The following is an 11,649-nucleotide window of genomic DNA, read 5'->3' as shown; positions in this document are numbered from 1 at the left end:
TTGTTTGTTCTTTAATTTTTCTAGGTCTTTGTTAAACATTTCTTGCATCTTCTCGATCTCTGCCTCCATTCTTTTTCCGAGGTCCTGGGTCATCTTCACTATCATTATTCTGAATTCTTTTTCTGGAAGGTTGCCTATCTCCACTTCATTTAGTTGTTTTTCTGAGGGTTTATCTTGTTCCTTCATCTGGTACATAGCCCTCTGCCTTTTCATCTTGTCCACCTTTCTGTGAATGTGGTTTTTGTTCCACAGGCTGCAGGACTGTAGTTCTTCTTGCTTCTGCTGTCTGCCCTCTGTGTCCTACTTTTTAATTTATGTCAATCTCATGGGTATGAAATGTCAACTTGTTATAATTATTGTTGTAGACTGTATTACTATTAACAAATTTGTGCCCCTCCTTACAAGACAATTCTACATCACTGTTCTGCTGGACTCAGATGTGACCAATATGACTTCCTTTGGTCAATGTAACATGAGAAGCGTCATCTGAGCCTTCTAGAGGGAAGCATTTTTAGAGCCAGTGTATGCTTCACCATGTTCTTTCTTTTCCCTCAGGTACTGAGAATGGCAATTTCCAGGCTGCTGTAGGTATATTTCTCATACGTACTATACAGCTAAAGTAAATAAGAAATCCAATCTGATATGCCACGTTTTAATCAGTTTGTTTAATCTGTTTATATTTATTGTGATTGCTGATCTTATGGATTTATTTCAACCATATTATTTTGGGTTTTCTGTTTATCTTACTTGTTCTTTGCTGCTTTTTTCTCATTTACTGCCTGATACACTTTTGATACACTTTCTACATTCCCTCCCCTCCTCCTGTATCTTCTCTTTGTTTGTAGGTTTGAAAACTATAGATTGCATTTCCATTATTTTGGTTACTGTCCTTACTCTTTTTTTGGTTACGTTTTTCATCAGTAAATATTTCAGTATGATTCTGAAAGATTCTCTTTTAAAAAAAATAATACCACAACACCATTATCACATGCAAAAAATAGTAATTCCTTAATATTAAATATCCAGTCTGTGTTCATTCCCAACTGTTTCTTCCCTCTTTATTTTAAAATACAATTTGTTTGAGTCAAAATTCAGTAAGGTCCACACACATTGCAACTGGTTGATTTGTCTAAGTCTCTTTTAATCTTCCGGTTACCCCTCTATTGCCATTTTTTTAATCCCTGTAATTTGAGAAAGAAATTGGGTCACTTATCCTGTAGAGTTTATTACTCTACAAGATTTTACTGACTGCATCCCACAGGTTTAACATGTTCCTCTGTCCTCTGTATTTCCTGAATACAGATCCAGGGGTTCTTAACTTTTTCATGTCATGGACTTCTCTGGCAGTCTGATGAAGCCTACAAACCCTTTCTTAGAATAATCTTTTAAATACACAGAATATATAAAAAGACAAAAGAAACCAATTATAGTAAAAAACAAATTATACTGTGGTTTGATTAGATTTATATTTCTTTTGGCAAGACTTCTGAAAGGTGGTGATATTCTTAAATTTTTAATATGTATACCTATACATTTTCCAACAGGATTTTAATTTATTCAGTTATTTTTGCCTCCTGAACATAACAAAAGAGTTAACATGCTTTAACTAATCATTGAGCATGCCCCAACCCACCTACAGACTGGTAATTTTATTTAGTTTTACCTTTTAAACACAGAAAATAAATAAATTTAGCAACTTTTTCATCAATGTTTTTACTCACCATTACACATCCTATGCACTTCCACTGGATTTACTTTTCTTCTTGCAGAAGTACATCTTTTTTTTTTTTTAAGTGAGGGTCTGTGGTTAGTAAACTGTCTGTGTATGTCAGAAAACTGCTTTGTCCTCACTCTTGAATGATGGTTTAAGTGAGTATAAAATATTAAATTTAAAAGAATACAAAATTCTAGACTTAACACTTTGATGCTATTCCTCCACTGTCTTCTGGTATCTAAGAAGTCATCCAGTTGTCACTACTTTGTAGATAAACTGTATTATCTAGTCTCATGGCTTTATGTCTATGTCAATGCGTAACAAATTTATCTCTCTAGCTCAGACCTTTACCCAGGAGTCCACACTAGAAGAACCAACTCCTCACTCAGTGTCTCTACTTAGATGCCTAATAGGTATCTCAAACTTAATATACCAAAGCTGAACTCCTCCCCAGTCTACACCTCCTTCAGTCTTCTATATCTCAGGTAACGCTAACTCCATCCAACATCAATCGCTCAGGTCAAAACTTGGAATCATCCTTCACCCCCTCTCCCTATCTGTCTGTCTCTTCCCAACTACTCCATGATCATCTCCTGTGTCTAACAGTTTTGTAGCTGCTTCCAGGTTCTATCCAGATCCCAAGCCCAAAATCACATCACATAATTTTAGTCTAGAGTTTCTACTCCAAAGTAATATTCTACCCTGAAATGGTGTTCAGTAAATTGAAGATGCAATTATTGAACCACTGGATGGTTTGGTTTGTTTTTTGGTCATTAGGTTTTGTTTTCTCTTCCTGCTTTTTTTTTTTTTTTTTCCACCAGACTCTTCTCAAGCTCCATCCTAGTCTTCGAGCAGTAGTGAATTTGGTTATCTTCCTTTATCTTGCACAAAATATTGTCATCCCCTTTATTCCATAGAAATGAACCACCAGACACCAGAGCCTATTCCTGGCCTTTGAGACCAGCAGTTTTACTGTTTCAGCTACATTCTGAACTTAGTGTTTTGTTCCATTTCTGGCCTATGGAGATATTTATGTTGTGTTTAGGCCTGACTATATTTTATTTTGATTTCTGTTTTGTTTTTTATCTGTCCTTGCTATGTATATGAAGCAGAAGTAAAAACTAAGTACTAAGTATAGACTCATTACACTACCTTAACCAAAAATTGGTGGAGTCAATATTTTTCATTTGCATTTTCAATGACTTGGTAAATGGCATTTTCCCCCTACACATACTCTAAGTCTCCTTTCTTTATATTAATACTGCCGCTTAGAGAGATAACAATAAACATATATAATGGTGTCTATGCATCTGAAAATAAAAACTACTTTCTGCACCACTGCATCTTTCTGAACACTGTGTTTAAGCTTCCAAGCATGAAGCCCAATAAATATATCTATTGTCTTTTTCCTAGTATTCATAAAAATCAACATTTCCAAATTTATAAGTGACAAAACTGGTAGGAACAAGGTGAGATACTATTTAAAAAAGGGTGAGGTGTTCAAGTTTTATAAATATTGCTAAAGTGCTACTACCTATACACAGCTGGTTAGTATGCGCTAAAAGCTCCTCCTTCTTAATTTACAGAAATTTTAAAAATATACAATTATAACTACTGCTGTTGATAGATGTATCAGTCTGAATTTATATAAATGAAATTCAGAACTTTTACATTAACTAGAAAATTAATGGCTACCTGGTTTTACCTTTGGTTTAAGCCAAGAGATAAGGCGTTTGCCTCTGGTTCTGCCATAACTTGTTTTGTGAAAATCAGGCAATTCACTGTCTTTAGGTCTAATTGTTTCCTTGCTTCTAAAATGAGGATGATCTTTATGATTCCTTCTAGCGCTCAAAGACTCTGACTCTTATTCCCAATAATTTTCTAAATCTCATTTTGCAAATTGGGTTACTTTTTCTGCAACTTAAAGTTTCCTTAAAATTTGGATTCAATTTACACTGTAACTTTTAAGAACAGGTTTTATGAGAGAAAAAAGAAACTATTTTTTAAATAGTTAATACTCTTTGCTACTATGAAAAATCAGTTTATGAAAATCAATGATAGAAACAAAAAGGTCAGATTTTATAAGCACTAATAAATATCAAGCTTTCAAGGTGTGGAAAAAGAATTTGAAAAAGAACAGCTATATGTATATGTATAACTGAATCACTCTGCTGTACACCTGAAACTAACACATTGTTAATCAACTATACTCCAATATAAAATAAAAATGAAAAAAAAGTTTTGAAGATGCAAAGTGATGAATGCTTTTCACCTCAATCATAAGAACACAAAATACCAAGACCCTAGTTTTTACTAGCTGGGAATTAACAAAATTATATTTTTATGATGTATTCAAACCATTCTTCCTTTTGATATTTTATCTAAAATCTCCTTCCAAGAATATCCTGAGATAATAATGCCTTTTCATATCTGATGGAAAAATTTATACGTGGAAACTTTGTTCAAGGATATAGTGAGTCAAGAACGAGGCATAAAAGAGAAAAACAAATATCATATATTAACACATACATGTGGAATGTAGAAAAATGGTACAGATGAACCAGTTTACAAGGAAGAAATAGAGACAGATGTAGAGAACAAACGTATGGACACCAGGGGCCGGGTGGGGGGCTTGGTGGTGGTGGGATGAATTGGGCGATTGGGAGTGACATGTATACATTAATATGTATAAAATAGATAACTAATAAGAACCTGCTGTATTAAAAAAATAAACAAAAGGTAATAATAAAAAAAAACCAAAACCAAAAACAAAAACGAGACATAAAACCCAGGCTCTGGTAGTCTGTTTCTCTTACTATTGCTCAAATGGCATTCTGAATAAAAAAAAAAGAAAAGAAAAAAAGGACAATCTAAAAGTTGAATATTCCTGTAAAAGAAGGTTAAAAAATAACATGCTTTACTTGTTCTTTGAACACAACAGCTCCTATGAAATGCAACGAGTATCAGCTGCATATCACATGTCCAGTTGCCTCACCTCCAATTCTCTGAGGTAGTTAACTGTTGTTTCTTGTCTCATTAATATGACTAAGTCATGGGGATGCTTCAAGTTCATAGGTGAATCCACCTGCAAGCAAGCAAACAATAGATAAATAAAGCTCAGATTTCATTAACGTTTGTTTGGATATGCCTTAAGTTATTGTTCAATCACCATCATAATCAGTGTTAGATGCTCAGTAACCTCAAGGGGTATTTCAAAAGTGATCACATGTAAATTTCAGCAAAGAGAATGAGAGGTTCAATAGCTGTCCCTTGAACTCCAACTTGAAAGAGCAAGCTTTCAAAGTGAATATTCTGACTTGACTAGTCATGTAAGAAATATTCAAGAAGAGAAGTATTTGGAAATGAATGATAAAGTAAATTCCTTAAAATATATTTTTTACCTATACTAATAAAAATAGATTGCTTTGTCTTGATAGCACATTCCATATCTGAACAGGTCTAGCAGCAATAAAAGGAAAAATACGAAAAGCAACAATTTTTTTTGTTATGATTTTATCATGTAATGACAAATACACTGATTATTCATTGCAATGTGATTTTTCCATGTTTTATTCATTTTTCTAATATGAAATACTAAAAATTACTTGCTGAAACACACACACACTTACACACAGTGATGGTGAAACTGCCAAAGCAGAAATGTTGGTCACCAGGGACCATCCACATAGACGCTTATTGTCAGTGCACATTTCCATTATGGGCCCTCACAGAATCATTATATGAGAATATAACACACTGGGAAGTTTTCGCAAATATACTTATGAAGTTTGGTGATTTGCTTACAAAATGTTTAAGACACTCTACCACAAGAAAAGAATTTGTGCTATCTCCAGTACACATTTCAAACATATTAAAAAAATCATTCACCCTAAATGCCATGAAACACAAAGCTAGGCATTATTTTCCACATCATCTCTTTGATGATGTTTATGTTTCCTAGGTGAGGTTGTATACACTCTTTTTTTTTTAACATCTTTATTGGAGTATAACTGTTTTACAATGGTGTGTTAGTTTCTGCTTTACAACAAAGTGAATCAGTTATACATATACATACGTTCCCATATCTCTTCCCTCTTGCATCTCCCTCCCTCCCACCCTCCCTATCCCACCCCTCTAGGTGGTCACAAAGCACCGAGCTGATCTCCCTGAAAAAGCATCTATTTTTGCAGGCTATTTGCAGAAGCTGTAAATCAGAGATAATATAAAATAACCTTGAGACTTACATTTTACAATTCTTGTTTCTGAATCATAAACAAGCAACTATGTTGTTGAATATGTAGGAAAAATGAACCCTCGTATGCTGGTAGCAGGATTATAAACTTATTATTTGGAGGGTTCTTTGACAACATATATCAAAATTTTAACAGTACATACCCTTTGACCTAGGAATATAAATTCTAGGAAACTATCCTATAGGCATTCTTTAAACAAGTGGGCAAAGATATATACAAGGATGCTCACTATATTACCTTTAGCTGCAAAAAGCAAACAAACTAAAGACCCAACAAACCTAAGTCCAGCAATGAGGGAACAGGGAAATCCAGTGGAATGGGATACAGAAAAATGAGATCTACTATCATGGAAAGATGTTCACAATGTATAATTAACTAAAAGTAATGAAGAATAATAAGTATGCTATACTTTTTTTAAGAAATTACATTTTTATAGATATAGATGTATACATGTCTGTATATGCACAAAACTAAGTTGGTTTACAGTGATTTCTTTTGGGAATTGGGATTAAGAAGAGAGGTACATTCGTATCTTTTACTTTATATACTTGTATATTTTTAAATTGTCTATAATACACACATAATATGTTTATAATAAGGAAAAAAACAACACATACACACACAGGGGGTTTTTTGAATTTCAAGAAAATCTAAGACAGTGGGCTTGGAGTCTAAGAGATGAAATGAAGTTCCTGCTATCCCTTAGTGTTAGACTGTCAAATTATAAACTAGCTCCTCGGCAAGTTCTACTTTGAGAAGAAACTACTGGGCTGGCCAAAAAGTTCGTTCGGGTTTTCCCATAACATCTGTAAGACTCTTTCTATAATCTCTAAGAACTTGACATCAGCTCAATTAATTTTAGAACTAGCTTTTTAGGTGCAGAAGATAGCCTTGCTTAGACCTTGGTGAATGCAAGCCTATTTAAAAAAAAAAATTTAAAAAGAGGGAATGGGAATTCCCTGATGGTCCAGTGGTTAGGACTTGGTGCTTTCACTTCCAGGGTGCGGGTTCAATCCCTGGTTGGGGAACTAAGATCCCACAAGCTGTGCGGCATGGCCAAGAGAATAAATATTAAAAAAGAGGGAATAAAAACAACATGAAATAAGTTCAATGGTTGCTTTAATAATATAATATGCACAATAACACTGGGCAATCTTGGGTGACTGCATATAAAACTCATCTGCCTTTCCTCATTCTACCACCTCAGAGATGCCACAGGAAAGAGATGCTAGTCTAGACTAACTTCCACTCATATTTTCATTGCAATTCTCTGAACTACATAATCATCATTATGCAGTTATGGATAATTATAATCTCCCGTGGTCTCTCTTTAAGGAAGAAATAGAGACAGATGTAGAGAACAAACGTATGGACACCAGGGGCCGGGTGGGGGGCTTGGTGGTGGTGGGATGAATTGGGCGATTGGGAGTGACATGTATACATTAATATGTATAAAATAGATAACTAATAAGAACCTGCTGTATTAAAAAAATAAACAAAAGGTAATAATAAAAAAAAACCAAAAACAAAAACAAAAACGAGACATAAAACCCAGGCTCTGGTAGTCTGTTTCTCTTACTATTGCTCAAATGGCATTCTGAATAAAAAAAAAAGAAAAGAAAAAAAGGACAATCTAAAAGTTGAATATTCCTGTAAAAGAAGGTTAAAAAATAACATGCTTTACTTGTTCTTTGAACACAACAGCTCCTATGAAATGCAACGAGTATCAGCTGCATATCACATGTCCAGTTGCCTCACCTCCAATTCTCTGAGGTAGTTAACTGTTGTTTCTTGTCTCATTAATATGACTAAGTCATGGGGATGCTTCAAGTTCATAGGTGAATCCACCTGCAAGCAAGCAAACAATAGATAAATAAAGCTCAGATTTCATTAACGTTTGTTTGGATATGCCTTAAGTTATTGTTCAATCACCATCATAATCAGTGTTAGATGCTCAGTAACCTCAAGGGGTATTTCAAAAGTGATCACATGTAAATTTCAGCAAAGAGAATGAGAGGTTCAATAGCTGTCCCTTGAACTCCAACTTGAAAGAGCAAGCTTTCAAAGTGAATATTCTGACTTGACTAGTCATGTAAGAAATATTCAAGAAGAGAAGTATTTGGAAATGAATGATAAAGTAAATTCCTTAAAATATATTTTTTACCTATACTAATAAAAATAGATTGCTTTGTCTTGATAGCACATTCCATATCTGAACAGGTCTAGCAGCAATAAAAGGAAAAATACGAAAAGCAACAATTTTTTTTGTTATGATTTTATCATGTAATGACAAATACACTGATTATTCATTGCAATGTGATTTTTCCATGTTTTATTCATTTTTCTAATATGAAATACTAAAAATTACTTGCTGAAACACACACACACTTACACACAGTGATGGTGAAACTGCCAAAGCAGAAATGTTGGTCACCAGGGACCATCCACATAGACGCTTATTGTCAGTGCACATTTCCATTATGGGCCCTCACAGAATCATTATATGAGAATATAACACATTGGCAAGTTTTCGCAAATATACTTATGAAGTTTGGTGATTTGCTTACAAAATGTTTAAGACACTCTACCACAAGAAAAGAATTTGTGCTATCTCCAGTACACATTTCAAACATATTAAAAAAATCATTCACCCTAAATGCCATGAAACACAAAGCTAGGCATTATTTTCCACATCATCTCTTTGATGATGTTTATGTTTCCTAGGTGAGGTTGTATACACTCTTTTTTTTTTAACATCTTTATTGGAGTATAACTGTTTTACAATGGTGTGTTAGTTTCTGCTTTACAACAAAGTGAATCAGTTATACATATACATACGTTCCCATATCTCTTCCCTCTTGCATCTCCCTCCCTCCCACCCTCCCTATCCCACCCCTCTAGGTGGTCACAAAGCACCGAGCTGATCTCCCTGAAAAAGCATCTATTTTTGCAGGCTATTTGCAGAAGCTGTAAATCAGAGATAATATAAAATAACCTTGAGACTTACATTTTACAATTCTTGTTTCTGAATCATAAACAAGCAACTATGTTGTTGAATATGTAGGAAAAATGAACCCTCGTATGCTGGTAGCAGGATTATAAACTTATTATTTGGAGGGTTCTTTGACAACATATATCAAAATTTTAACAGTACATACCCTTTGACCTAGGAATATAAATTCTAGGAAACTATCCTATAGGCATTCTTTAAACAAGTGGGCAAAGATATATACAAGGATGCTCACTATATTACCTTTAGCTGCAAAAAGCAAACAAACTAAAGACCCAACAAACCTAAGTCCAGCAATGAGGGAACAGGGAAATCCAGTGGAATGGGATACAGAAAAATGAGATCTACTATCATGGAAAGATGTTCACAATGTATAATTAACTAAAAGTAATGAAGAATAATAAGTATGCTATACTTTTTTTAAGAAATTACATTTTTATAGATATAGATGTATACATGTCTGTATATGCACAAAACTAAGTTGGTTTACAGTGATTTCTTTTGGGAATTGGGATTAAGAAGAGAGGTACATTCGTATCTTTTACTTTATATACTTGTATATTTTTAAATTGTCTATAATACACACATAATATGTTTATAATAAGGAAAAAAACAACACATACACACACAGGGGGTTTTTTGAATTTCAAGAAAATCTAAGACAGTGGGCTTGGAGTCTAAGAGATGAAATGAAGTTCCTGCTATCCCTTAGTGTTAGACTGTCAAATTATAAACTAGCTCCTCGGCAAGTTCTACTTTGAGAAGAAACTACTGGGCTGGCCAAAAAGTTCGTTCGGGTTTTCCCATAACATCTGTAAGACTCTTTCTATAATCTCTAAGAACTTGACATCAGCTCAATTAATTTTAGAACTAGCTTTTTAGGTGCAGAAGATAGCCTTGCTTAGACCTTGGTGAATGCAAGCCTATTTAAAAAAAAAAAATTTAAAAAGAGGGAATGGGAATTCCCTGATGGTCCAGTGGTTAGGACTTGGTGCTTTCACTTCCAGGGTGCGGGTTCAATCCCTGGTTGGGGAACTAAGATCCCACAAGCTGTGCGGCATGGCCAAGAGAATAAATATTAAAAAAGAGGGAATAAAAACAACATGAAATAAGTTCAATGGTTGCTTTAATAATATAATATGCACAATAACACTGGGCAATCTTGGGTGACTGCATATAAAACTCATCTGCCTTTCCTCATTCTACCACCTCAGAGATGCCACAGGAAAGAGATGCTAGTCTAGACTAACTTCCACTCATATTTTCATTGCAATTCTCTGAACTACATAATCATCATTATGCAGGTATGGATAATTATAATCTCCCGTGGTCTCTCTTTTATGACAAAATCCCTTCACTGCTTCCCCTGGCCTTCCTACTATACTGGAATTAACATTAAAACTGGAGTCTGAATTCAAAAGGTATGAAAAATATAATAGCAAGGCCTATACTTGACCACCTGAGCCATGAATCTCCTCTATCAATTAAACCTGGGAAAGGCCTACAAGCAAAATGCTAGGTGTTTCTCAACGAGGTGTGGAAGCTTTTGCTTCTCTTTTCATTGTATCTCAGACATTGAGAGGTAGTGATTTAATACATCTCTCTATATTTAAATGAGGTTTTTAGAAAAAAATTGGGGGAGGGAGGAGGAATGTGGGAGTATGACATTCCCATTCCAAAATACCCAACCAGTCTGATTACCTGACATTTGGAGAACTGCAAGAGGAATGACAGAATGAGACAAATGAAGATTTACATTAGAGTAATACTTAAAGTATAATCTTAGCTTTAGATCAAAAAGATACTACATACCCTGATACCAAAACCAGACAAAGACGTCACAAAGAAAGAAAACTACAGGCCAATATCACTGATGAACACAGATGCAAAAATCCTCAACAAAATACTAGCAAACAGAATCCAACAGCACATTAAAAGGATCATACACCATGATCAAGTGGGGTTTATCCCAGGAATGCAAGGATTCTTCAATATACGCAAATCAATCAACGTGATACACCATATCAACAAACTGAAGGAGAAAAACCATATGATCATCTCAATAGATGCACAGAAAGCTTTTGACAAAATTCAACACCCATATATGATAAAAACCCTGCAGAAAGTAGGCATAGAGGGAACTTTCCTCAACATAATAAAGGCCATATATGACAAACCCACAGCCAGCATTGTTCTCAATGGTGAAAAACTGAAACCATTTCCACTAAGATCAGGAACAAGACAAGGTTGCCCACTCTCACCACTCTTATTCAACATAGTTTTGGAAGTTCTAGCCACAGCAATCAGAGAAGAAAAAGAAATAAAAGGAATCCAAATAGGAGAAGAAGAAGTAAAGCTGTCACTCTTTGCAGATGACATGATACTATACATAGAGAATCCTAAGGAGGCCAGCAGAAAACTACTAGAGCTAAAATCAATGAATTTGGTAAAGTAGCAGGATACAAAATTAATGCACAGAAATCTCTGGCATTCTTATAAACTAATGATGAAAAATCTGAGAGTGAAATTAAGAAAACACTCCCATTTACCATTGCAACAAAAAGAATAAAATATCTAGGAATAAACCTACCTAAGGAGACAAAAGACCCATATGCAGAAAATTATAAGACACTAATGAAAAAAATTAAAGATGATACAAATAGATGGAAAGA

General features: G+C 34.4%; 1 protein-coding gene across 6 annotated transcripts in view; it reads right to left on the bottom strand.

The window, feature by feature from the left end:
- TTC17 (tetratricopeptide repeat domain 17) overlaps positions 1-11,649 on the bottom strand; it is a 163,403-nt gene that overhangs the window by 125,462 nt on the left and 26,292 nt on the right. For 2 of the 6 annotated variants that reach the window (XM_007126403.4, XM_007126405.4), the window contains exon 2: positions 7,726-7,815. In XM_007126403.4, coding sequence (XP_007126465.1) covers positions 7,726-7,815 — 90 coding nt within the window. Of the gene's footprint in view, positions 1-4,709; positions 4,819-7,725; positions 7,816-11,649 lie in introns of those variants that run through there. The other 4 variants (XM_055091536.1, XM_055091535.1, XM_024133163.3 and 1 more) reach the window with 2 other exon arrangements.

The sequence above is a fragment of the Physeter macrocephalus genome, chromosome 16 (genome assembly GCF_002837175.3).
Source record: "Physeter macrocephalus isolate SW-GA chromosome 16, ASM283717v5, whole genome shotgun sequence".
Lineage (NCBI taxonomy): Eukaryota > Metazoa > Chordata > Mammalia > Artiodactyla > Physeteridae > Physeter > Physeter macrocephalus.
Note: the sequence above shows the minus strand (reverse complement) of the source record. Positions and strands in the feature narration are given on the sequence as shown.